Source organism: Nycticebus coucang, chromosome 14 (assembly GCF_027406575.1).
Source record: "Nycticebus coucang isolate mNycCou1 chromosome 14, mNycCou1.pri, whole genome shotgun sequence".
NCBI classification, from domain to species: domain Eukaryota; kingdom Metazoa; phylum Chordata; class Mammalia; order Primates; family Lorisidae; genus Nycticebus; species Nycticebus coucang.
Genome location: NC_069793.1, coordinates 44,273,333 through 44,301,298, shown reverse-complemented (window position 1 = coordinate 44,301,298; position 27,966 = coordinate 44,273,333). Strand labels below are relative to the sequence as shown.

At 44.3% G+C, this 27,966-nt stretch overlaps 1 protein-coding gene across 5 annotated transcripts in view; it reads left to right on the top strand.

The window, feature by feature from the left end:
- NAV2 (neuron navigator 2) overlaps positions 1 to 27,966 on the top strand; it is a 434,895-nt gene that overhangs the window by 336,874 nt on the left and 70,055 nt on the right. For 4 of the 5 annotated variants that reach the window (XR_008374143.1, XM_053560432.1, XM_053560431.1 and 1 more), the window contains one exon: positions 19,937 to 20,075. Coding sequence is in view for 4 of the 5 variants with exons in the window: in XM_053560432.1 (XP_053416407.1) it covers positions 19,937 to 20,075 (139 nt within the window). In the remaining variant the exon portion in view is untranslated. Of the gene's footprint in view, positions 1 to 7,498; positions 7,728 to 19,936; positions 20,076 to 27,966 lie in introns of those variants that run through there. The other variant, XM_053560434.1, reaches the window with a different exon arrangement.

The following is a 27,966-nucleotide window of genomic DNA, read 5'->3' as shown; positions in this document are numbered from 1 at the left end:
AAATGTCCACTGGACTTTCAAAAAACTCGATACCCAAAATTTTACCAGACTTATCAATATTCTTCATTAATGTGAACAGCTTAGCCTGTCTTCTAAAGAGGCACAGGTTAGCTGACTGGATACAAAAACTCAGGCCAGATATTTGCTGTATACAAGAGTCATATATTACCTTAAAAGACAAATATAGACTCAGGGTGAAAGGATGGTCATCCATATTTCAGGCAAATTGTAATCAGAAAAAAGCAGGTGTTGCAATTTTATTTGCAGATACAATAGGCTTTAAACCAACAAAAGTAAGGAAGGATAAGAATGGTCACTTCATATTTGTTAAGGCAGATGTAACTGAATCTCAATATGATGAGATTTCAATTATTAATATCTATGCAACCAACCAGAATGCTCAAATTTATAAGAGAAACTCTGACAGACATGAGCAACCTGATTTCCTTCAGCTCCATAATAGTTGGAGATTTCAACACTCCTTTGGCATTGTTGGACCGATCCTCCAATAAGAAGCTGAGCAAAGAAATTCTAGATTTTAACCTAACCATCCAACATTTGGATTTAGCAGACATCTACAGAACGTTTCATCCCAACAAAACTGAATACACATACTTCTTCTCAGCCCACGGAACATACTCCAAAATTGATCACATCTTAGGTCACAAGTCCAACCTGAGTAAATTTATAGGAATAAATTAATCCTTGCATCTTCTTGGACCACCATGGAATAAAAGTTGAGCTCAGTAACAACAGGAATCTGCATACTCATACAAAAACATGGAAGTTAAATAACCTTATGCTGAATGATAGCTGGGTCAGAGATGAGATTAAGAAGGAAATTGCCAAATTTTTGGAACAAAACGACAATGAAGACACGAATTACCAGAACCTCTGGGATACTGCAAAGACAGTCCTCAGAGGGAAATTTATAGCACTACAAGCCTTCCTCAAGAGAACGGAAAGAGAGAAAGTTAACAACTTAATGGGACATCTCAAGCAACTGGAAAAGGAAGAATATTCCAGAAGAAAAGAAATAACCAAAATTAGAGCAGAATTAAATGAAATTGAAAACAAAGAATTATACAACAGAGCAATAAATCAAAAAGTTGGTTTTTTGAAAAGGTCAATAAAATAGATAAACCTTTGGCTAACCTAACCAGGAATAAAAGAGTAAAATCTCTAATCTCATCAATCAGAAACAAAAAAGACAAAATAACAACAGACTCTTCAGAAATTAAAAAAATCCTTAATGAATATTACAAGACACTTTATTCTCTGAAATATGAAAATCTGAAGGAAATTGACCAATACTTGGAAGCACTTCACCTTCCAAGACTTAGCCAGAATCAAGTGGAAACGTTGAATAGGCCCATATCAAGTTCAGAAATAGCATCAACCATACAAAAACTCCCTAAAAAGAAAAGCCCGGGACCAGATGGCTTCACGTCAGAATTCTACCAAACCTTTAAAGAGGAGTTAGTACCTATATTACTCAGCCTGTTCCAAAATGTAGAAAAAGAAGGAAGACTACCCAACACGTTCTATGAAGCAAACATCACCCTGATCCCCAAACCAGGAAAAGACCCAACAAGAAAAGAAAATTATAGACCAATATCACTAATAAATATAGATGCAAAAATATTCAACAAGATCCTAACAAACAGAATCCAGCAACACATCAAACAAATTACACATAACGACCAAGTCGGTTTTATCCCAGGGTCTCAAGGCTGGTTCAATATACGTAAATCTGTAAGTATAATTCAGCACAGAAACAAATTAAAAAACAAAGACCATATGATTCTCTCAATTGATGCAGAAAAAGCTTTTGATAATATCCAGCATCCCTTCATGATCAGAACACTTAAGGAAATTGGTATAGAAGGGACATTTCTTAAACTGATAGAGGCCATCTACAGCAAACCCACAGGCAATATCATATTGAATGGAGTTAAATTGAAATCATTTCCACTGAGATCGGGAACCAGACAAGGCTGTCCATTGTCTCCACTGCTCTTTAACATTGTAATGGAAGTTTTAGCCACAGTAATTAGGGAAGAAAAGGCTATCCATATAAGGTCAGAAGAGATCAAACTTTCACTCTTTGCAGATGATATGATCGTATATCTGGAAAACACCAGGGATTCTACTACAAAACTCTTAGAAGCGATAAAGGAATACAGCAGCGTCTCAGGTTACAAAATCAACATTCATAAATCGGTAGCCTTTATATATACCAATAATAGTGAAACTGAAAAAACAGTTAAGGACTCTATTCCATTCACAGTAGTGCCAAAGAAGATGAAATATTTGGGAGTTTATCTAACAAAGGATGTGAAAGATCTCTATAAAGAGAACTATGAAACTCTAAGAAAAGAAATAGCTGAAAATGTTAACAAATGGAGAAACATACCATGCTCATGGCTGGGAAGAATCAACATTGTTAAAATGTCCATACTACCCAAAGCAATATACAATTTTAATGCAATCCCTATTAAAGCTCCACTGTCATACTTTAAAGATTTTGAAAAAATAATACTTCGTTTTATATGGAATCAGAAAAAAACCTCGAATAGCCAAGACATTACTCAGAAATAAAAACAAAACAGGAAGAATCACACTACCAGACCTCAGACTATACTATAAATCAATAGTGATCAAAATAGCATGGTACTGCCACAAAAACAGAGAAATAGATGTCTGGAACAGAATAGAGAACCAAGAGGTGAATCCAGCTACTTACTGTTATTTGATTTTTGACAAGCCAATTAAAAACATTCAGTGGGGAAAAGATTCCCTATTTTACAAATGGTGCTGGGTGAACTGGCTGGCAACCTGTAGAAGACTGAAACTAGACCCACACCTTTCACCATTAACTAAGATAGACTCTCACTGGATTAAAGATATAAACTTAAGACATGAAACTATAAAAATACTGGAAGAGAGTGCAGTGAAAACCCTTGAAGTAATCGGTCTGGGCAAGTATTTTATAAGGAGGACACCCCCCCCCCCCGGCAATTGAAGTAGCTTCAAAAATACACTACTGGGACCTGATCAAACTAAAAAGCTTCTGCACAGCCAAGAACGCAGTAAGTAAAGCAAGCAGACAGCCCTTAGAATGGGAGAAGACATTTGCAAGTTAGTCTCCGACAAAGGTTTAATAACCAGAATCCACAGAGAACTCTAACGTATAAGCAAGAAAAGAACAAGTGATCCCCTCGCAGGCTGGGCAAGGGACTTGAAGAGAAACTTCTCTATAGAAGACAGGCTCATGGCCTACAGACATATGAAAAATGCTGATCATCTTTAATCATCAGAGAAATACAAATCAAAACTACTTTGAGATATCATCTAATTCCAGTAAGATTAGCCCATATCACAAAATCCCAAGACCAGAGATGTTGGCGTGGATGTGGAGAAAAGGGAACACTTCTACACTGCTGGTGGGAATGCAAATTAATACATTCCTTTTGGAAAGATGTTTGGAGAACACTTGGAGATCTAAAAATAGACCAGCCATTCAATCCTATAATTCCTCTACTAGGTATACACCCAGAAGACCAAAAATCACATTATAACAAAGATATTGGTACCAGAATGTTTATTGCAGCCCAATTCATAATTGGTAAGTCATGGAAAAACCCTAAATGCCATTGATCCACGAATGGATTAATAAATAGTGGTATATGTACGCCAGGGAATATTATGCAGCCTTAAAGAAAGATGGAGACTTTACCTCTTTCATGTTTACATGGATGGAGCTGGAACATATTCTTCTTAGTAATGTATCTCAAGAATGTAAGAAAAAGTATCCAATGTACTCAGCCCTACTATGAAACTAATTTATGGCTTTCACATGAAAGCTAAAACCCAGTTATAACCTAAGAATAGGGGGAAGGGGGAAAGGGAGGGGTGGGAGGGGGGAAGCGGGTGGAGGGAGAGTGATTGATGGGATTACACCTGTGGTGCATCTTACAAGGGTATATGCGAAACTTAGTAAATGTAGAATGTAAATGTCTTAACACAATAACTAAGAAAATGCCAGGAAGGCTATGTTAACCAGTGTGATGAAAATGTGTCAAACGGTCTATAAAACCAGTGTATGGTGCCCCATAATCTCATTAATGTACACAGCTGTGATTTAATAATAATAAGAAAAAAAACAAGTGAACATGCCTGGGTACAGTGGCTCACGCCTGTAATCCTAGCATTCTGGAGGCCACAGTGGGTGGATTGCTTGAGCTCACAGGTTTGAGACTAGCCTGATCAATAGTGACACCCTGGCAGTGCCCATAGCTCAGTGGGTAGGGTACTGGCCGCATACACTGAGGCTGGTGGGTTCAAGGCCGGTCTGGGCCTGCTAAACAACAATGACAACTGCAACAACAACAACAAAAATAGCCAGGCATTGTGGTGGGAGCCTATAGTCCCAGCAATTTGGGAGACTGAGGCAACAGAATTACTTAAGTCCAAGAGTCAGAGGTTGCTGTGAGCTGTGACGTTACAGCACTTTACCGAGGTTGACATAATGAGACTCTGTCTTAAATAAAAAATGCGAGACCCTGTCCCTAAAATAGCCCAGCATTGTGGCAGGCACCTGTAGTCCCAGCTACTCTGGAGGCTGAGGCAAGAGAATCACTTCAGCCCAAGAGTTGGAGGCTCCTGTGAGTTGTGATGCAGGGCACTCTACTGAGGGCAACAAAATAAGACTCTGTCAAAAAAAAAAAAAAAGTGAACATCTTATTAGGTTTATTTCAGTGGTTTTCTGTTTTGTCTAATTGTATACTATATTCTCAGAATAAAGTTGTCTAGTACTCTCTCTGATCCCTGGCTAGAAGTTGTCAACTACTTTTCGTTTTAAAGAAATGTCTAAGTTAACATCATTGATAACATTGTGACTATGAACAAAAATGTTAAGAGTTCTCAAAAGTCTTTGGAATTTGGCCTGTTCAGGAGCAACAGTCAAAAATGCTGAGGGAAGCTTGGCTCTTTGACAAGAGCAAAGGGCACCTGCTGTCATAGAGCTGCTTGACCTACCTCCTCTTTCTCTTCCTGTTGCCTGGATGGCTCTTACTGATTCATACTGATCTGTATCTTTTATGACACTGGAAAACACTGACTAAATGTAACCTGAAGGTGCAAAGAATTTAGAGCTTTTGATATTAAAGGTGTGATTGTTACTGGCAACCACAGAAGCTGACGAGGACCCCCTTAAAGCCCTTTGTCTTGTGCAATAAACTCACCCTTGTAAAAATTGTGTGTAATTAAAATTATATTTGTAGCATTGTAGGAGATTTAAATGAACTTTTTATGGCGTATCCTCTCTCACTAGAGCCAAGGTGCTTACCATGACTTGCCAGGCTCTACCAGGCCCTCTCCTCTCTCCATTCCCCCCAGGCCCTCTGGCCTGGCTTTCTCTTAAGCCCACTTGTGATCACCACTCACTCCATTCCAGCCATTCATTTTTTGAATGAACTGCCAGTTTTATTCTGTCCCAGGGGCTTTGCTCTGACCGTGCTGTCTCTTAGAAGTCTTTTACCCCCAGGTAGTCACATAACCAGTCCCGTACTTTTTCAGATTTGTAATAAAACTCTTCTTCCCTCAGGCCTTCAAAACCACCCCATGTAAAATTTCAGAACTTCCTCTTGACAAATCACATTTTCTTCTTTACATTATTTTGTTCTCCCTAGCATATATTGCCAACATACTGTATAATTTACTTTTTTTCTCGTTCTATTTTATAGTTCTAACACTAACAGATATCTTCCATTACAGTAGGGATTTTTTTGTCTTGTTTCCTTGACTACTGTGTCCTCAGCACTTAAAACAGTGCTTGCCACATAGCAGATGCTCTATAAAATGTTAGTTGAATGAAGGAATAAACGAATGGATAGATACCATCTCTAGTTTACCTTAGTGCTCATCAGGATTTTTACCTATTTTATTTGCTTAGAGCAACGAACAATTGTAGGAAACAGTGGGAAATATTTAGTATGTGTGTATATGTGCACAAGTCTTCCATACACAGTCATCCTCCCATTCCCAAATTACAGCTGGTCGGAGTGCAGTGGTGTTTACTACCAAATTAACCCAGAGATTGGCCAGATTCTCAAAAAAGTCATGTTGTAAAAGATAAAGTCAGCTCCAGGGACAGCACAGTAGATAAGGAGTCGTTTGAAGCATCTTTGTCAGCCAGAGCTTAGGTCCCCCCACCCCCCCCACCCCCGCCTTTTTTGTCTTAATAAATATAAACTACACCCCATCCCCTCAAAGCACCCTCTGCCTACCTCTGCCCACCTCACCCCACTGCAGACACCCCAGCAATCTTTCAAGCCAAGAGGGCCTTGAGGGATGAGATGTGAATGATTAACTTTGGCTGGGACTCCTTCAAGATCACAATCTCCGCTCCTAGACTGGTTTGCATTTTCATTCACCTGGGAAGCCCCACCAGACCCTCCTTTCTTCTTTGAGGAGACCTTTTATTCCTTCCCTTTTGGGTGGGGGCAGAATGGCTCTTCATTCCCCTTTGAAAATCTTCTGTTTGCTGAGCAAAGGCTGACCACATGGAGACCTCCCTCATAGCCAGCTATTGCTTCCTTTCCTAGCCACCCGCCAGGGACACAACCCCCCCTTCCCCTACCCTATCCCACTGGCGAGGCCTCCCAGGCCTGGGGGAGAGCCTTTCTCAGGGAAAGTCTTTGAAAGCTGCCAGCAACCAACTGGTAGGATTTGAGGAGAGAGAAAAGGGGTTGGGAGAGCATCTTGAGCCTTCATTTTGAAATAAAAGCTTGTGGCTATCACGTAATTTTGCTTTTGGCTTCTCAGCAGTAAGACAGTTGTTCATTGTTCATAGCATCTGTTTACATAGTTCCTTCTGAGTTCCTTGATTACAGGTTTTAATAGGGATTAGTTGGTGCAACCCCTGCCCTTGCCAGAACTGGGACTCACTCTCAGTCCCACCTCCCCTTCCTGCTTCTGTACCATAATGCCTAATGTAGCTCCTGAGATTGTTTTTCCTTTGAAATAAGTAGCCTGAGGCATTAATGCGTGTTTAAGTTGGCACTGCATCAAACCTGACATCACCGGAAATAATGTATGTCATCATTAACTGTACAAACAGGTATCATTTCCTTTCTAGGCACGGAAGTTCTCCCTGTAGGTGAAATCATTTTCATCAAATGCTTTGCATTCAGACTTCTGTGGAATGAGCTAAGAAACGTTATGGTCAATGTTTTCTGGGTCATTAAAAGTAACACTTAGAAAAGACTTTCTACAATGTATTAGTACAGTCTGTGAGGATTTATTTTGGTCACTTTTAGATTTTCTTCCGCCTGACCTGCTGTTACAAACTCCCCTGGGAGGGCCCTTCCATTCAGTGCTTTACGGTAATGGGTTTCAGAGTTTGGTGTTAGCTTTTGCTTTGCTGAAACTTTTCACAGCTGACTTGATACTGGCACTCAGGCCTGACCTCTCCCTCCTTCAGCACTTTAGAGGTTAATTTTGTTGGGGATCGTATTTCTTTCCTGGGCTGGGGAATGGTGATCCCCTGTTAGCTAGTCCTTTAGTAGTAGAGTTGCTGAAGTGCCAGGATTCCCTGGCCCATCCTGGGCTGGCCCGGCTGGCTGAAGGACTTGCCATCCTGTGAGATTGATTTCAGCTTCTTTGTCCGCTGTTCTCCCAGGACCACAATGTACAGAAATGCTCTGGCCTAGGAACCTTGCAAGGTAGGATGATTTATTAAAATTTCTAGGGCAAGGGGTGGGCGTGAGTGCTGCCTTGTCACTCTTTGGCTGGGATCAAAAACTCAGGCAGAGCAACTAGTGGTGCAGCTGCTGAAATCACTGGGTGATGGTGGTAGGTCCCTGGTCAGGAACTGCAGCACCTTCTCTCTCTCCACCTTCCCTTCTCTTCCCATCTAACCTTGATAGTTTCAGAGGAAGCTGGGGTGTTACTCAACTGTCCTTAGTCCACCTAGATATTTGAATTATGTCAATGTTTTCCAGGCCATCTTATCAACTTAGAGTGCTGAGTCTGAAAAGCTGGGTATTGATCAACCAGCTGTCTTAAATCCTTATTGTGGATTTTTTTTAGGAGATTTGCAGCCTGGTGGGGAGGCATGAACTGGGAGAGGCAGTGTGGCCCCAGGCAGGGGCTGCTGGTGGTTCTGAGGGTGCTGATTAAAATGACTTGCAGTTGGAGGTTTTGTTTGGAATCTAAGGAGCCCGGTGAACTTGCGGTTGTGTTTGCTAATATGGCAAATTACTGGATTGGTTTTTTTTCTGGAAACTAGGCTCCAGGAGAGATGGCATAGGAAATTTAAGCATGAGGACTTTTCTTGCTTCATTAAGACCTTTATAGCTACCCAAGGGGAAGCATATTTCTGTTTTAAAGCCAGATAAGAAGAGAAGAAAACAATATTCTTTACCTCTAACTCTGTACCAAGCAAATAGCAGACAAAGTTTCATTCAATTTCAATGCATCTTAAAACAATGCAGTTTTAAGATGAGGCAGTGGGAACTAAGAGAGGTTAAGTAACTTGATCAAGGTCACAAAGCTACAAAAGGCAAAACTGGAATTAGAATCCAGGTCCACTCCACCACTTTACCTTACTTGGGGGACTTGGCAGATGAACTTGGGATGGTTATGTATGTGATTGTAAATGTGGGTTCAGCTGGATGAAGGGATGTTTTATTGTGGAGGGCTCACCAACTTTCACGTGATGCTCACGGCACAGCCTGTCTGAGCATCTCAGATTATATTAAGAAGCAGCCTTGCTTTGGCAGTAGGACCAGGGTAGGAATCTTCTGATCTCCTTGAGGCTCCTGGGCTACTGATGGTGGGCTTGTACTTGGCTTTGGTGGGGATGGGAGGGACCTGATCTCAAGTGGAAGCTGAATTGGGGAAGGCTGACATGGCCTTGGAGTTGGCCTAGGGCTGTGCCCTGGAGCTCTGGGACTGCTTTTCAAGAAGCAGAGATTATTGTTTATTGCGGAAGATGTCCACCTGGCATGTTAATGCTGACGCGTGTTGTTGGTGCTAGCTGTTCTCATGTGTGCTTGGGGTGCCTGATTAGCTAGGTCTGGGCTTCTCTTTCTTTGCAGAGCTGATTTTAAGTGAAGGTTTCTTGGCCTGAGTTCTCTCCTCTTCCTTCTTGCCCCAGAAGGAGATAGCTTAAGGGCAAGCCCCTGACAAACTGCAAAACAGAAGCGGGTGGGATTGGTTTGGGAGATGGCAGCCACCCTGCGGCAATTTTGTTTCTGTTTGGTGCTTTCAGGTTCCCAGGTGCCCAAGATGTATTGGGAGCTGAGCGGAGGGGATTGTGGGGGAGGTTATGGGGTGTCGGGAGATTGAAGGCACCCAGCCAATGGCCTGTTCCCTACCTCCTTTTCTTTCACCTCCTAGAGGTATTTATAAAAGTCACTTTTGATTGCATTAAAACATCCTGCGATTTTTGGATAGCAGGTGTAAGTTCTGAGTTCTTATATAACCATGATTTATGTAAAAGCATCTGTACCTCTTAGTATGTTGAGCCAACGTGCTTAAGAAGAGCTTGGGTTCAAATGCAGCTCTATTTATTAGTTGTGGCACCTGGGCAGGTCACACAGCCTGTGTAAACCTCAGTTTTCCACATGTATGAAAAGAGGACATTAATAGTTTGTGCCACCAGGGTAATAGGCATGTGTGGGACGGTGTCTGTAAAGTGCTTAGCATGATGCTTAGAACCGTTATTAAAAGATTGGACCTTGGGGCGCTGCCCTCCCGGGGGTGGTGGGTTCAAGCCCAGCCCCAGCCAAAACTGTAAAAAAAACAAAACAAAAATTTGTGACCTTGTGTAAGTATTCATTGTTACTTTCATTAGCTATAAAGTGTTGAAGTCTGTTGATATTTAGGGGGAACATATCCTCTGGTAAGCAGAAAACCAGGATGAGTTTGTTGAGATCCTTGGCAAGAGCCAGCCGGCAGGGGCCCAAGTGTAAGCAGCCTTCTCTGGAGGAGCCTTAGAGGAGAGCGAGCTCTGTGCAGCTGAGGTCAGCAGACACGCTGGTGCCTATTGTAACAATGAGGGTCTGAGGCATCTGGACCAAAGCGCTGAGGTTTCTAACTCCACCAAGCCCCTGAAGTCCCAAAGGAAGAAATTTCACGCTTACTCAGGGGACCACCTACTTGTTGAGGAATGAGTTACCAAAAATGGGACAAAGGTGCTTTGGGGTGAAACCCAAGCCCAGGGAATTCTGATTGCTGCTAAATCCGCTTGCAACCCGCTTTATGGAATTTGTGTTTCCCTCTCTCCACCCCAAGTCATTGGCCTTGCACCTGGCACCGTCTGTAGAAGTTGCTTCTCCCCCACGACACTGTCCATTTGTGGCAGTAAGAAGCAAGTTCTTGCACTAAAACTTTATCCTACATTTCATAATGTGGGCCTGGATCTTCTTCCCACAGTCCTTGCAGTGATGTGCTGGTTATCTATCACCCATATACCTGCAGGTCTGTGCACGTGCTGGCTGATTGGGTCCTGACCAAAGGCTTATGAGACCTGGGCACTATAAGCACTGTATCACACAGGAGGAAACCTGGAGCTGAAGGTGTTCTCACAAGATAAAAGGGCAGAGCCAAGATTCAAGCACAGATCTATTTTACTTTTTTCTGTAGAACTTGTGCTGCCTCCATCTGGAGCCTCTGGGAATTAATGGTCGTAGGTGAGACTACATATTCTGGACTTAAAGTCTAAACTCTGCCCTTTCCTTGATTTAACCTCAGGTTCTGGATCTTTTTGCATCAGAATACAAACTTTGTAGGCTGGAACCCAGAAAGGTGGTAGATTGTGGTTTTATTTTAGGTAACTGTACCCATCTTGGTATGGAAAACTTTGAAGTCCTTCTAATACCAAGATAGATATTCATGAAAATGTGTAAAAAGAATAAACAAACTCTTGGATCTGTGTCTACATCTCGCCTTCAACATTTCCTAAATTATATAACCTTTGGGCCTATTTTCGGGAATGCTCAATTGCCTCATCTCTGAAATGGGTATAGTATTTATCTCATGGTACTTGGGAGAAAATATGTTAGGTAACAACAGGGCCTGACCTATGGTAAGCTATTAATAAGTGCCGGGTGTTATTTTTATTATAGAGTTGTGAGGATTAACTGAAATAATGCATGGAGTGTAGTTAGCACAGAGGCTGACATTACTTTAAACTTCAATTAAGTTGGCCATTGTATTATTGTCATCCCCTGATAGACAAACAAAGATAGGGCTCTGCAGGAGTCCTGTTACATTCTTTGAAGGTGGATTTTCTTAATAGGCCCTAGTGGTGCTTAGGGGAGATGATGCTCCTGAGAAAACCTCCTGGGGAGGAAATAGTTAACATACCTGTCTGGTGGGAAATGTAGGTAGCCAAACCCTTTCCCTTCCCCTGGGGTTACTACTAAGCCTATGGTTGGGCTTGCTCACTCATCCACACCAAAGGATCTCATTCCGCTTGGGCCCTGGCGTTTCCCTGGAACAATTGTCTTGAACAATAGCCAGAAAACAAGTTCCACCAGTCTGGGCTTTGTGCAACTGAGTGCAGCTGTCTGGCGCGGGCCACGGGGCTGTGGAAGTGGTCTCTGCCTTGATTCTGGAGCAGAACTGGAAAACCTAGCAGGTAAGGCCTGAGTGCAACTGGTGGTGGCTCCGCAGGGCGAGTTTAGTCACCTGGAGGGAGGTGGATGGCAAGGAGGGAGTGACCCACACTGTCCCTGAGGGCAGACTGAATCTTTGGAGTTTGAGGAGGATTAAGATTCTTGCTTTGTGAAGACTGCTTTTCACAACTGTAATTATAGTACTTTATTTCTGCTAACCGGCTGTGGTTTTATTAGTGAGCAGAGAAAAACTAATATATCCACAATCTGATTTTTTAACAACATAATTTAGCAAGTCTTTTCCCTGAATAAACAACGTTATCTCACAGGGAGTTCATTTAAAAAGTGTAATGATCCTCCCTCTGGATCCTTCAATAATTCCTCTTCTGGAAGTCTTTTGCTGAAAGCCAGAGCATGTAATTCCTAGTGGAAAAATCTGTTTAATCATCCCTCAAACCTTGAGATTCTATTTTGCCTATTTGCTTCATGAAAAATGAAGTTGTAAATATAATATCACATTAATTCAGGACCATTACAGATTCTTGCTACTTTTAACTACCTCATCCCCAGGAAGACCTAGATATTAAAAACTCATCCAAATTAAATGTGGTTTCTCAGGAGTCCTGGAGAAGTCAAGTTTACCTTTTTCAATTCTATGGAATGTTTGCTTCCCACAATAGTGGGGCAAAACAGGAAGTGTTCAAAGCTGAAATAATTTATGATTCTTTCACCTGTGTGTTTCGTAGCTGATAGCTTGTATTTTGGCTGTTAAAATTGTACGTTAAGCCCTCTGAGTGGCATTTGAATTCCTGACACGGTGATGTCAGCATCTCTTGTAAGGCTCTGAAACTGGATCTTCTGGTTTTATGGGCCCTTCCATTTTTGAATGGATTTTATTATTGCTTTTTTGAAGAGCCTTTTTCTTTCACCTCTATATTTCTCTAAGAGGTAGTAGACAAACAATTGAGGCCTTAAGAGCTTTGCCTCTGGTTAAAATGCTACATATTGGGCCACATGGGGGACTCCTCTTGATTGCCTTGGTTGCTGACCACAGATGGGGGTTCTTGGGTGATCCTGGTGATTAGCAGAGATTCGAAGCTGATCTATATGTACTATATCTCTACGCCACGATCTAGATGCCACTATATGTGCTGTCTTTCTAATGAGCCAGAAAAGCCGTATGGAGTTATTATGTCCTAAGTCTCTTTTTCATCCAGGGGAAAATGATAGTGGAATAATACGTATCACATGACTGGTACAGTGCCTGGCTTATTTGCTAAACACTGTCGATGGTAGCTGTAAATATTGCACAAGATGACCTACTGTTTCTTTGTGGATAAATAGCATGGTCTAATACAGACTCTCTGTTATGAACTGGGTGGTAATGCCTGTATACCAGGGCTTGCAAACTCAAATTGCAGGGCCAAGCAGGTAGCCTATGTAAATTAAAAGGCTCACACAGAGATTATGTCAAATGGGAGAGCACACCTCTGTCTCCAAAGGGTACTTACTACTCAGGGCTAGCTAATTGTCTCCTGTATATAAGATACTAGCATCTGTTTCAAATATTTAAAAGACTCTGGGCTTTTGAAATTAATGATCTAAGGAGTGAATCAGCAATGAAGAAGCCCAGAGATCAGGGAATGGAGTTGCCCATTTAGCAGCTTTTACTGATGCCTCATCAGGGACCTTCAGTGTGCCCATTTGCCTTTGTACTGACCTTTCTCTGAGCATAAGCTCACAGATGGCAGCAAGGAACCTTTTGGGTAGCTTAGCTCAGCCCCCAACCCTATTATACAGAAGAGGGATGAGCCTGGAGAGGAAATGCCTTGTCTGAACTCTCGCAGGACACGGTGCTGGGGAAGCTACAGCTACAGCGAGGGCTCCTGGCCTTTGCCTTGTCCCTGCCTGGAAGGGGAGAGGAGCACAGCAAAGAGCATTGGTGAGCCTGAGCTTGGAATGCTGCCAGACTAGTTCCTGCCATGGAACTTGGTTGGTGACTTTAGGAGATTCCGGAAGCTGGAGATGTGATGTCTGCAGCCAGTGCAGTTTCCACTTGATGCCTTTTGCTCATGTCCCTATTTTACGTTTTTGTGCGTGTCTTAGCTTATGTCCTTGCCTGTCACATCCACTGGATTTGCAGTCGAGGGAGGGCAGGGACAGTTCTGGGTCATCAGCGCATCACCACTGCCTTGCACAGTGCCTGACAGGTGGAGGGCACTGGCTGACTGGATGAGAGGAATAAATGACTTCAAGGCCCCTGACTCTGGGTCTAAAAATGTTGAGTTTACAAGTCTTGAATAAAAATAGTAAATGTCTGGTGGAATTCCTTTAATCTATCCATTGGCTTAAAATAGGTGAAAGTCATTTTTTAAGTCTGGTCACTTATATCACCAGTTGTACCAGTAGTTGACCAATGTAGAACATGTCATTGAGTAGAAAAAAGATGCATGGCTGTGATGCGGCTAGAAATGATGCCTTTGTGTTGATTGTTCTGATGAATCGATGGAAGCACCAGCTTGCCATTTCTCTAGATATTTCAGCCAAAGAATATTATCAGGTGTATCTATGATATGCTATCTTGAAATAAACAGATAAATAAAAAGATGGGGAAACCAGCCAAGCTCCGTGTCCCATATCCTTTTAGTTGCTAAGAGGGGGACCTGGGGTGGTTCTGTTTGTTTCTCAAGGTTATCCAATACAATGTTGTCTCCATTAACGTTTTGAAGCCCTTTCTAAAGTCGTACAGTGCAGAATGGAGGTGAACTGGAGAGGCAAAAACTAGTGAGAAGAGAAGATGCTGTTCCCCCTTATTCTTCTAGTCGTTCATGTAAAATTCAAAGAAGGAAATCTGCTTTAATATTTTTAAAAAAGTCACCTTTTTTAAGAGTTCTTTTGTACCCCCAAATAACTTCTTAGAGTTAATTAGGTTTCAATTTTGAAATTCTAATTTTTAAACATAGATTTTCTTACAAATCTCACCTATAAAGTATTTTTGTATACATTAAGGTCATTTTCACTTGTTACCGATTATTACTTTATTATAATGATCCATATTTAGCAGATTGAATTTAGCTGCACAATTAGCACTGTTTGCAAACTTGGATAATTCTATTTCCTTAAATATTTTAGACCATATTCATAAATTTAATACACCTGATTTCCTTAAGTTCTTCAAATGTCTTGGCAGGGTAGACTGACCTGCCAGGCAAGCACAGTCTTTCTAGGCACTTCATTCTTGCAAATCAAATAAAGTTACAAGCATCATAGATAATTATCTTAAACATTTCAGTTCTATTTTAAGAACTTAATCCAATTCTTACATATTTCATCTTACGAGTCTTAAGTGAAAAATTAATACTCATTTAAAATTGAAATCACAAGACCATTTTGTCAGATTCTGTAATAGGCTGTGTATTCTTTTAAATATTATAAATACACTGAGATTAACCCAATGGTCACAATGCTTTAATCTTAAGTATTAATATTATGATTTGTTTTCATCGCTTTTCATCTTTTCCAACCTTTCTCAGACTTTAACAACATATGCCCCCAACTGGGGGCAGTTGGTTTATCATCTCAGGTGGCCTCAGGACCATTGTACAGTTTTTCTCAGCCAGGTTCAGGACCAGGACTTAGGAGTGGTCAAGTCCTATTTCAGAATGATTGTTCCAGAGTCCTAGCTGAATACACTTGTAGTTTTTCCTGCTGTGTCATCAGGGTCTCCAGGACTCTTCACTGGAATTTTATTTCACCACATAGTAAACAACCATTCTCTGGGGTTTCTTTCAAGTCTCGATCTTAATCAGTTTTTGTAACCGCTTTCAACATTTATTGACCGATTTGGGTCAATGGACTCTTGTACCCCATCCCAGGTTGTACCTAATTTCCTCTGCCACTTGATTAGATTCAACTCATGTCCTTACTGCCTGAGTGAATTCTGCTTTCCACATTTTTCCTGTCTGACTCTCAGCCTCATGTCTGGAGTCATTTTACAAACAAATCGCAACTCCCCATTAATTAGAATTGTCCAATGACAAGACACAAGCAAACTAGTTTTGAGCGAAAGAAAGAAACTTATTGCTTCCAGAGTTGGGTCTCCGAGGATGCTTCTGGCTTTAGGTGTGGCCGGATGCAGGAGCTCGCTGATGTCAAAGGCGCACTTGACTTGCATCTCTTTCCGCTCTGCTTCCTTCTCAGACAGGTGAGGGGGAAGTGACCCCAGGCAGCAAAACCCTGGCTTCATTTGCCTTTTTTCGTTTTTTAAATTTTCATTTCTGTGTTTTTGATGCTTCCTTCCTCTCAGTGCCCCTGTGTGGTCATACAGGTTTGGAGAGCGGTGCTTTGGGCAAAGTTAAGGAGCTCTTTACTGGACTTCACAGCTGTTAAGATGTTTATATACGATGTAAATCTCCAAAAAAGTTTAGAAGAGGTAGCACTTTCCCCTGTTAGGGCAACATTGTCATCACAGAGCATCTTGTGAAACTAGTTTTCCTTAGAATACCTCTTGAAACGGACTGACCTAGTCTTGGTGGCTCATGACCGTTTACACCCTGAATTTGGGGTAAAGGACAAAGTGGAACTAAGTAATTTTATGTCAAGATAAACTTGCTGGGTATGGTGGCTCATGCCTGTAATCCTAGCACTTTGGGAGGCCAAGGCAGAAGGGTGGCTTGAGGCCAGGAGTTGAAGACAGCCCGAGCAACATAGCAAGAAACACACCTTTCTTACTAAATAGGAAACTTAGTTGGGTGCAGTAGCACACAATGATAGTTCCAGCTACTTGGAGGCTGAGGCAGGAGGATCTCTTAAGCCCAGGAGTTTGAGGCTGCAGTGAGTTATGATAATAATGATGCCACTGCACTCTAGCCTGGACAGTAGAGTTAGACCCTATTTCCAAAAAAAAAAAAGATAAACTCACCAGTATTCAGAAGTGAAGGAGACTTGGCTGGTTTCCCCAGAATGGGACGCTTTGGTTTCTGGCACACAGACAGCCCTGGGGAACGTGGATGCCACTGTTGCTCACCGTGGGCCTCCCTCGGCATCATTGCCCCTTCCTCCTCACCATTAGCTCCCCTCTTCTAGGCCTACTCAATTATAAGGACTTGCCGTAGACTCAAGGTGAGCCTCCCCAGCGCTGCAGGCACTGATGTGGGGAGAACCATGTGTGCTTCAGACACGTCCCTCTGGAATACTGTCTGGTGTTGAAAGGCCGCAGGGGAAGAACAGGTACAATTTCAAAGCACAAAATCTGGGACTTGGATTCACAGGCATCTGTGATAACTCCCCTCCCACCTCCCTGCTGGCCACTGCCACACTCCTGTCCGTTTCCTTTCTTTGTTATTATATTATAAGAAACATTAGCTACATCAAATGCCTAACTCTCCAAAGCAGATGTAATAAAAGACTCATGGGATTTCCTTTTACTGTGAGAGCAAGTTTGAGTCCTTTTCCACCTGTGATGTCATGCTTTCCTCAGCAGATCCCCTCATGGTTGCCAGCCTAGGTATGAAACTGAGTCACGGGGCTGTGACCTGTCAAAGAATCAAGTGGGAGGGAGCTGGGCTTAGAGTCCGCTGCTGCTGGCAAGTTTGCATCAGAAACTTGCCCTGTCTCTCCCGTGCACATTAATTCAGTCAGGAGGTATTTAATAAGCACAGATGTGTTTCTGTGACTCCGTACGTGTATAGAAGCAAACGAATAGGTGATACTGTGTTGGAACTTAAAGCAGGAAATCACTGGGATAGGTGAGAGAAAGTATTTTGAGAAGGCCTTAAAAGGGGCTTTGGAAAAGGATGGAGGGCTGGCAAAAGAAGTACAATTACATGAGTGAAGTTTGCAGAGCTCCCAAAGCTACAGGACCCTCTGGATTCTCCTGGATTCATCCCTAATAAACCCCTGTTGAGCCCTCACACTTCCTGCCTTATCCTCCCTACTTGGGAACCATCCTGGTATATTTCCCCTGCATTTCTGCAGGATCCTCCAGCCTGGCTTTTGGAAGCCAAATAGGAGTGTTGAAGGGAAAGGTGTTGAAAACAGGTTTTCATTAAGCCTTTGTCTTCCTGCCTGATCAGCAGAGCTCAGGAAGTAGAGGCAGGTATCTTACAAGCTGATGGAATGAACTAGAGCTTCTTTGAAGTTATTTTGGGGAGGGGCAGTAGGGGAAAAGGAGCACCCTTGGCTTTTGCAATCCCAACCACCCAGCATTTCATGCTGCCCTTTGCAGTGCTTTGGACCCCTGTGGAAGGCTTAGTGGTAGAATAACAGAATAACATGATTAAGTCAGGGCTTTGTTATCAGGCCTGCCAGCCCTGGCTCTGTGTGGCCTTGAACCAGAGTGTCTGGCTTCCTTCTGGGGAAGTGGGCCATGTCACATCTGGTGTGTTCCCCAAGGATTGACATAATGGAAAGCCATCTGGCATCACAGTAAAGAGGATGGCTCTGGAGTCAGTAGCTGAATCCAGATCCATTCCACCTCTTACTAGCCATCTCACCTTTCTAAGCCTCAGTTTCTCCTCCTGTACAAAAGGAAAAGAAGAATACTCACCTTTTTCTACTAGGTCAGTTAGAACAGTGCCTCATTGATGTTGGGACTTACTTTATGGTCCACTCAACCCCTTTCGCATGAGCTTCAGTTAGCAGGTATTGATTGAGTGCCTGCTGCATACCTGCCACCTTGCAGCCAAACCAATGAGCAAACGCAACAGGCTGGTTTCATAGAGCATTACAAGCTTGATGGGCAGGGCATAACCTACCTTCCTTTCTCTTTTCTTCTCTTCTTTCTCTCTCTCTCTCTCTCTCTCTCTCTCCCCCCCCCTCCCTCCCTCCCCTCTTTCCCCTCCTGTCCCCTCTTTCCCCTCCTCTCCCCTTGTCTCTTTTTTTTTTTTTTTTTTTTTTTTTGACACAGTCCCACTCTGTCATCCTGGGTAGAGTGGCATGGCATCATCATATCTCAACAGCAACCTCAAACTCTTAGGCTTAAGCAATTCTCTGTGCTTCAGCCTCCCGAGTAACCAGGACTACAGGTACCAGCCACAACACCTGTCTAGTTTTTTCTGTTTTTACTAGAGATGGGGTCTTACTCTTGCTCAGGCTAGTCTTAAACTCATGAACACAAGCGATCTACATGCCTTGGTCTCCCAGAGTGCTAGGATTACAGACCTTGAGTCAACGTGCCTGGCCTGATATAAACTTCCTGGGGCAGCTGAGATTCGAAAGAGAAGTAAGCAGGGATAAGTGTCCAGTAAAAGAGATAACCAATGTAAAGCCTTGGCGATGAGAACAATGGTAGGTTAGAAGGAGCTGAAGTTCACGGGATTAGACCCAGTCTCGATGGAGAGAAGGGGACAAGGTAGGAATGGGAAGGGAGGCAGACCAGCGAGTCTCGAGGGCCAGGGGAGAAATTCCGATTCTAAGTTCCTGAGAAGCAACTTGAGAGTATTAAGCAGTCAGGTGGCAAGATCTGATTTACGTCTCAGAAAGATCATTCTGGCTGTCATGGGGAGAATGGATCATTAGGGAGCAGAAGTGGGCCGCAGAGACCATTTGGCCTTTCTGCAGAAACCCAGGCAAAGTTGACAGCACCGTGAACTGCAGGTAGGGTGGGGGAGAGAGCTGTGCACATTTGGACATATTTGCAAGCAGAAGTGGTGGGATGTGGGCTGGATTAAATGTGGTGGTATTGGCAGCTGTGGAGGCAGAAGGAAATAAAGAATGGAGAGTCATTTCATGGAAATTCGACTTAAGCAGCTTGGGGCTGGCCTCAGTTGGTTAAGCCAACTAAGAAATGAAGAGCGCTAATTTGGGGGTATTATCAGAGTTAACTTCTAATAGAGGTGGCAGGTTTCTGCTGACTATCGTCACTTGCCTTCCCTCCTCATTGCACTCTAGGAGTGGAGTCCAAAGAAATCAAACAGCAGCTCTTCTGCTGCTCTGAGCCCTGGGGAGGGGCTGATGTCGGCTCTTTCCCCCACACTTTCAGCTCTAGCCCCAAACTCATGGCTTTTATCAGGTTCCCATGATGACCTTGAGGTCAGGCTAGGAAATGGATAGTGTCTGTAGCCACTTCTGCTCCGGGAAGCACCCACAGTTTGGAGGAGGTACCTGTCAGCCACTTCACCATCTGCCAATGCCAAGCAGCAGAGTTGGACGGTGCCTTTTGATGAGTCACATCTGAGGCAAAAGAACCTCACCCAGGACTTGATGACACAGGTCAGGTCCTTTCGGGAACGGTGCACACTCACCTGGCTGCTTCAGCCCAAGCTGGAGCGTATGAGGGTTTGGCGTTGAGGTTGTGTTTGTCTTGGCAGCTGGGATGACAGCAGCTCCGTCAGCAGTGGCATCAGCGACACCATAGACAACCTCAGCACTGATGACATCAACACCAGCTCCTCCATCAGCTCCTACGCCAACACGCCTGCCTCCTCCCGCAAAAATCTGGATGCTCAGGTAAGGAGCACAAGGCTCCCAGGCTCCTCGGGGCCCCTGCCAGAAGGGAGCCTCTGGCTGGTAGTGGGGGAGGGCCATTTGGGGTGAACAGGATCCCCAGGAAGGTGAGAGGTGCCCTGGTCCCCTGCCTGTGTGCTCATCTCCTAGCCAGGCAGGGGCAGTGGAAACTGGCCACCCTCACCGTTTTCGCCTTGGTGGAATCACATTTCCTCCCTGGCCTTTAGCTTTAAAATCTGTTTAAACAAACAAACAAACAGAAAAGGATGTTGGTAGTTCTTAGCCTAGAGCACGTGTTCCCTTTGCCATGGCTGCCCAGGGGCACGTGGCTGATCCCTCTAGATCAGTGTTTTTTAATCTTTTTTTATCTCACGGCATACTTGAACCTATAGCACACTTAAATTATGTTGATCATAAAAAAGAGTAAAGAAAAGAATATACCTACTGTGCTTTGAACTTCCTTTGAAAATAATTTAATTAATGGTCTTTAAAATTTTTCATGGCACACTGGTCGAAAATCACTGCTCTAGATGGACGGAGAGAGACAAAGATGAACAGCCCTGCCAGAAGACCCGTGTGTCCTGACCTGAGGTTGGGAACTGTTGGTCACATCATCCTGCCAAAGTGTTTTATTTGGCCTACAGTATTAACTCTTCCTTTAAACCTGATTCCATGTCAGATTTTGTTTTATTATATTTTATTTCATTTTATTTTTTTTTCTCATTTTCATTTCATTTTATTTATTTATTTTTGAGACAGAGTCTCAAGCTGTCACCCTGGGTAGAGTGCTATGGTGTCATAGCTCACAGCAACCTTGAACTCGGGCTCAAGAGATCCTCTTGCCTCAGTTTTTCTATTTTTTAGTAGAGATGAGGTCTCGCTTTTGCTCATGAGCTCAAGCTATCTCCCTGCCTCCACCTCCCAGAGTGCTAGGATTACAGGCATGAGTCCATGTCAGATGTTAAAAATTACCTTGTTTCACATGAAAGTGTACGTGTATTTCTGGTTTCTCTTGAAAAATCAGAACTATTGCCTCCTTCACCTTACATTCTCCACGGGGCAGTGACCGGCAGATGTCCCAGTACCCGTCCCCTTTAGACCTCGTCCTGGTGCTCAGCTTCTACCTACCGACAGGCCAGCTGCACACTTTCAGATGTTTGCCTGACCCCGAGGCAGTCGAGTTTTCAACCCTGCTTTAAGCTCTCAGATTTTGTGTCTCAAGGCCAAGTTTCACGTGGGCATGTGCCCTGGCCCATTCCACAGAGGTTGGCAGGGACTAAGTGGTTCTAGTAAGTTCATTTTCCTAATAGAAAAGTGAAGTGTCATCCTCACAGCTTGTCCCCAGTTTGGAGCTGACCAGCACAAGGACTGGCCAGCCGTGGTAGCCCTGACACAGGGGTCTGCAATCCTTCTGATGATTGGTCTTCCGGCTGGTGGGGGCCGCACTCCTGGGTGAGCCCTTGGGAAAAGGAGAACAGGACAAAGGCTCCCGAGTGACCTTGGGGAGCGCAGACCTCTAACACGACCTCTTCTTTCATATCTTCTTCCTTCTCCAGCTATTTTTTACTCTATACATATAGGACCTACTTTGGAAATTTCTTTGCTGTCAAAAGCTTCTCTTCTCTGAAGATAGGGCTAAAGAAAAGATGTGTTAGACTGTGGGAATGATTCTGCCCCACAGAAGTGGAAACCTTGACTGCCTGATGAAATATATGAGGTGTTGCCTCTGGGATTGCCAGTCACTGCTTGTGTTCTCATTTTAGCCAGACTTTCTAATGATTGTTCGGGAGTGAGGGTGGATTTGTTTAAAAAAAAAAACAAAAAAACAAAAAAACTACTACCCAAATGACTAGAAGGGGGTCATTTTAGGGGGGTGCTGGTAATGTTCTTTATCTTGATCTGAGTGGTACTTATGTATGTTAATCTTACAAAATTTATTTAAGCTGTGCACTCAAGATCGTGTACTTTACTACATAAAAAACAAAACCTGGGCGGCACCTGTGGCTCAAGGAGAAGGGCGCCGGTCCCATATGCCAGAGATGGCGGGTTCAAACCTAGCCTCGGCCAAAATCCAAAAAAAAAAAAAACAAAACCTAAGCCACATTGCCCAAGAATGATCACTGTTTAATTGGTGATTAGACACAAATTAGAAACACCCAGCCAGCCTATGTTCCTACCATCTACCATATGCCAAATATCACAGTATCCACCAGTTTTCCTTTCCTTGTGGACACTAACTTATTTACAAAGATTCATTTTATATTCACGTTAACAACCACTAAGCTTCTTGACTTTCCGTAGGTACTAGGGTAGAAAACGAAGGAATTGACCACCTGGCCTATTTCCCTGTGTATTTAGGGAAGTATTCAGGTTATTAGAGGTACTACAGGGAGGGGGAAATGGGAGGGAGAGAGAGAGTTATCAGTGAATCAGGGAGATTTCTCTTGTTTACTTGCAAGATAAAGAGAGGCTTGCTCCAAAGATGCATGTTGAGCTAGAAAAGCACAGTGTTAGAAGAATTTCTCTGTTCCATGTTGCTATAGGGCAGGGGTCCTCAAACTGCAGCCTGTGGGCCACATGAGGTGGTGTGAATTGTATTTGTTCCCGTTTTGTTTTTTACTTCAAAATAAGATATGTGCAGTATGCATAGGAATTTGTTCATAGTTTTTTTGTTTAAACTATAGTCCGGCCCTCCAACAGTCTGAGGGACAGTGAATTGGCCCCCTGTTTAAAAAGTTTGAGGATGCCTGCTATAGGGTATGCATCTGGGATTTGTAAATAATTCTTTGAACCAGCTCTTTGTCTTCATCTTGCAAATATCACATCAGAAAAGGTTCAGGGATTCTATATAAACACACCTTTTAATCAAAATCAGAAGTTATTTCAAGAAATATAAAGGGTTTACTGAGTTTAAAATATTAAAATAAAAACTAAAAACGTAGGTCTTGGAATAAAATAAATGCAGATAGTGTCAGTAGTTACTAGTATTTATGTTGCACTGGTTTCTGTAAATGGATTTTTAGCAACATTCCCTTTGTTCCTCACAAGGGAGCATCTCAAAATACTTGAATCAGCATAATTCGCAGCTCCTACCCTCTTCCCCATCTCAATCTGAGGAATGCTAAGGGCCATTACTCCTCTCCCAGCAGCACCAGGCAGTGGGAAGATGTGCGCTGCACCCTTTCCAAGAGCTGTGCCTTCTTCTGTGCTGGGGCTCCTGTCACACGCTGGTTTACTCTGGACGAGGGGGAAGGCAGGAGGAAGTGGTTCAGTGTGTCTGTCCGGAAAGCAAGTTGAGGACAGGTTGTCTGCCTAGGTTTTCCCATTTAAAAAGCCGGTGAGGAACAGCTCAAAGGAAATGCATCTAGGGAACAGGGAAGTTATTGTGTGGGAAACCTTAAGGAGCAGCCTCCTGTAGCTGATTGAAAGAGGGGTAGGCGGATCTTTGGGGACGGAGGTTCCCTTTGTCTGTGTGGGACTCCGAGCTTTTCTGAGGATGCTGAGGAGCACTGAAGGGTGCCCTCCGCCAGGTACACGCACCCAGCCATCCTAGGCCCCTGTGCTTGCTGCTTCTCGGTGTGCTGGGCAAAGAATCCTTTCCACCGACTTCCTCCAGGAGAGCTGGTGAGTCCACTCAGGCAGCCAGATCAGACTTGGTGGCAGGGAAAAGGTATGACTCTGAAGTCAGGTGGCCCTGAGTCACATGGTCTTTCCCGGTGACCTTCTTCAGATAAGGTAATCAATCTTGCCGAGCCTCTGCTTCCTCGTCCATAACATGACAGCAGTTAGACCTGTCTGGAAGGGTGAGTGTGAAAATGACTTGGAAATACTTTGTCTGAACATGTCTCAGTCCCTGAGGTTGGAGAGCTGCTCAGAAGTTACTTTCCTCCCTCCCTCCTGCCCTCTGGCTTACCTGTCCCTCTGCTTCCCTCCTCCATTCATGTCAGTAACTAAAAGTTGACTGCTCTTGCTATATTAGTATTTTGTTTGTAGTTTCAAAGCTGTTGATCTTCTACTTGCAGTATTGTATTTGGGGACAGTGTGTTGGTAATAAGCACACATAGCTCCCCACATGCTCATCTGCACACTTGTGTCCCGGACTTTAGTATTTTCTCTCCTTTAAGTGGAGGGCAGGTAGAAATATGGACACATCCAGATTTCCTCTCATTTCTAATGCCTGGGAAATTTTTAATATGCAGGGGGGAAAAGGGTAATTCCACGTGAGTTTTATTTGTATGACTCAGGTCAGGGAAATAAAATTCTGAATGGGGTGGCAAGGATTTCTGTCCCGCGTGGCTGGGCTGACCCTGGAGTTCTCTCGATGTCCTCTGGATTTTGGGGTAGGGGGTGTGCTTTGACCGGGAACAGGAAGGGTGCCTCTTTTGCTCATCTATTGGGAGCTGCTGCTTCTGGTTTGGGGCAAGTTAATTTTCCTCTTCAAACCTGTATTTTTCTTGTGTGTGAAGTATGGAAAATAATCTGACCTCAGAGGATAAGACAACCTAAGGATACGTACAGAGAGACACAGTGCCTAGAAGGAGGACTGGCAGGTAGTGATGCCACTCACTATTTCTGTAGTTACTGGGGCTCACACCTCAGCCACGCCACCATTTAGGTCTGCAGAGGACACAGGGTAAGGAGGGAAGATCCCTGCCTTCTATTGGCATGGCAGTCCAACACTAGAGTGCTGTGGCATCACAGCTCACAGCAACCATAAATTCTTGGGCTCAAGTGATCCTCTTGCCTCAGCCTCCTGAGTAGCTGGGACTACAGGGTCCTGACACAACACCTGGCTATTTTTAGAGACAGGGTCTTACTCTCTTCCTCAGGCTGGTCTCAAACTCCTGAGCTCAAGTGATCCACCTGTCTCAGCCTCCCACAGTGCTAGTATTATAGGCGAGAGCCACCGTGCCCAACCAAGTGTTGCGAGTTTTGAGAGAGAGAAGAGTCAGTGAGGAAAAGGGCCACCATGTACAGAGGCCCTCTATGTTTCATTGATGGAGCCTCTAAGAGGCCTTGTTCTTTTCATTCCGTTTTGTACACAAGGTAAAAATCTCAGAGAAGAGAAGCAGCATCCTCCGTGGTTACACATAGCAGACCAGCAGTAGCACCTGGCACTTGAAGCTGGTTTCTCAGACCCAGAGCCCATGCTGTCCCCCACACCACGCCAAGGTTTGCACTCCCTAGGCCTCACCTTGGTTCCATCCTCTCACCCTCAGAGGATGGGCCTCCCCTCTGAGGTCCCTTATTTCCCTACTTCCAAGTAGGGGCTATAAGAAAACTGTTCAGAATGGCAGTGACAAAGAGATGGAAGTGACTGACATCACAGGCAGGGAGGATGGAACTCTGTGTGTTTTCACATGGGCATCCTGCTGGCGGGCCCCGCTATTGTAAGCTCTGGGAACAGCGAGGATGAATAAGTCCCAGCCTTATTCATTAACCCCAAGAGGTGCCACCACACAGTCCAGCACCTAGCTCAGGAAGGATCTGCTATGGGGATGTGAACTCAAAGCCCAAGAGGTCCCAGGGCAAATGCCCAGCAGAGTAGAGCTGGGAAACTGCCACCCTGGACCAAGTTAGGAGGGGTGAGATGGTTGGATGATTGTTCTTTCCAGAGGGATAGAACGAGGCAATGGTCTTGGGCCAGAACATGCACGCTTTCTCTACCACTGATAGAATTAAGTGTTCTAGGGGACCCACCCGGAAGCTGGGGTTGGGGTTGGGAAGCAGCCTGCCTGCCTGCCAGTAAGGAAAGAGAATCTACTGGTTATACAGAAGTGTCTCAGATCCTTGGGCATGTCTGCAAGGAAGGCAGCGTGGCACTGTGGTTAAAGTGTGGTCTCTGCTTTCAGACTCCCTGGAATCCCTGCATCTCTGCTTTCTCACTGTGTGATCTTAGAAAATTTTCTTTCCCACTCTGTGCCTCAGTTTCCTCATGTAAAACGAAGAAACTTAACTATAACTTCTTTATAGGTTTATGACGAGAATTAAATTCAATGATACACGTCAAACCCTTTAGCTTAGTCAACCACGTAGGAAAGGAAGGGCACAATAAATTTAACTTGTTATGCTGCTGTTATCAGGATCATTACAATTTGATTAGGGGAAAATAGGTATTAAGAACATTAAAAGAATAAATAATGCAGTAATTTAGGATGTGGCCTGTGCTAAGTGTTTAGTACTTGGTAGAATGTATTGTCAATAGAATATACTTGAATGTAAGCTCCATGAGGTTAACAACTTGCATTTGTTCCTTGCGGTATTTCCAGTGCAGATAAGCTTGCCTGGTACATAGTGGTACCCAATAAATATTTGGTGAGTGAATCCTTCCAAAGCCAAGTTCTTTCCAGTCTCAGGGCCTTTGCACATGCAGTTCCCTCTGCCTGACGTGATCTTCGCTAAGTAGCTTCTCCTTCTTCAGGGCACTTCATCAAAAGGGCCTTACCTGACCACTGTGCTCACCCTGTCTTCACAGTCTGAAGCAGGTCAAAGCCTGTGTTTCTCCATCAGAGTCCTTGTCCTTTCCTTATAGTAGTCTTCCTAATTCCCAACTACATCTTTACTAACTCACACTCTGCCTCCTTCCGTGGACCGTAAACTCCATGCAGGGTGGGGGTTGATCTGACCAGCAGATTCTCTGACTCTTTGACCCTCTGTGACACCTGAGGGACAGCGGCCATCAAGGAAGTTCTGCTTCTGGGCTGAAGCAGTTGAGACAGGGAGTGGGTAACTCGTTTCTGCTCGTTTTTTACAAATGAGATAAAGACAGTCCTGCTTACCTGCTGACCCCCCCTTGACCAGACAGCACTGGGACCAGATGAGTATGTTGTAGCCTGAAAAGCCGTGCTCGTCATTCATCCACTCGCTGACCCAGCTTTGACTTTGCTCCTGCTCTGCGCCACACGTGGGGACTCCCCTCTCTGCCTCCCTGTGCCACAGCCGAAGGATGAGCTGCTCAGGGAGTGTGCTTTTGTCCTCCTATCTCTGCCACCTAGCTGGGAAAAACAAATGAAAGAACTGCAAGGCAGCTATAATGAATGAGTGGAATTCGTAAGGAGGAGAGGGGGCTGAGGAAGACACAGAGGCAATTAAACTCGCCTGCCTGTCTGTTTTTACCTTTTGTCCCATCCAGCCATTGTATTCCGCAGAGGAAGGCGTTGGGACCACTTCTTGGATGACAGGCGTCAGGCCAGATTCTCACCAGGTGTTCATTTTAATTTCCCACCCGCTGCCGTTGCCCACTCTTGGTGGTTAAATACGGCAAACGCGGGGCTCTGAGTGCAGCCACCCAGAAAGTGCTGCTGCCCTGGGTTTCCTCACTCCTGCCCCACGCTCCTGCTGGTCTCCTGGACTGGCCTGCAACCCCAGGAGGCCTTCTGTCCTGCTTTATGCCTGTTAACTGCAGGAGATCATTAACGTCACACTTCTTTCCCCCGCCTGGGTTCCATGGCCAGCAGGTCAGGGCTCTTCCAAAGAAAGCTGGCTAATTATATCCCTTGTCTGAGCAGAATCCCACAAGGGGAGCGGAGCAGTGGCGTATAAATGCTGCCGGGTGGGGGCAGGCACCGCTGGCGCTGAGCACTTGTGAGAAGCACTGCTGGAAGATTCACTTCCTCTCAGCTCCTGGATCCCCCTGAGTCGGGAACCAGCAATCACCCTCACTTGCTCCGGTGCTTGGTGCGTTAGATCCAAAGATCTCACTGGCAGTGGAGTGATGGGCATTAGGCAGAACAAATGGGGACAGGCTGGGAGGCTGGGTGCTGGGTAGGGACCCAGTGGCGGGAGTTGGAGGCTTGTCTCCAAGTGGCAGAGAGTTGGCAGCTGAATTTCCCCCCATCTCCATCTGCTCTGTCGGTTCTCCTCCCTAGAGGTGCTTGCCCGCTTTTTCCCCTCG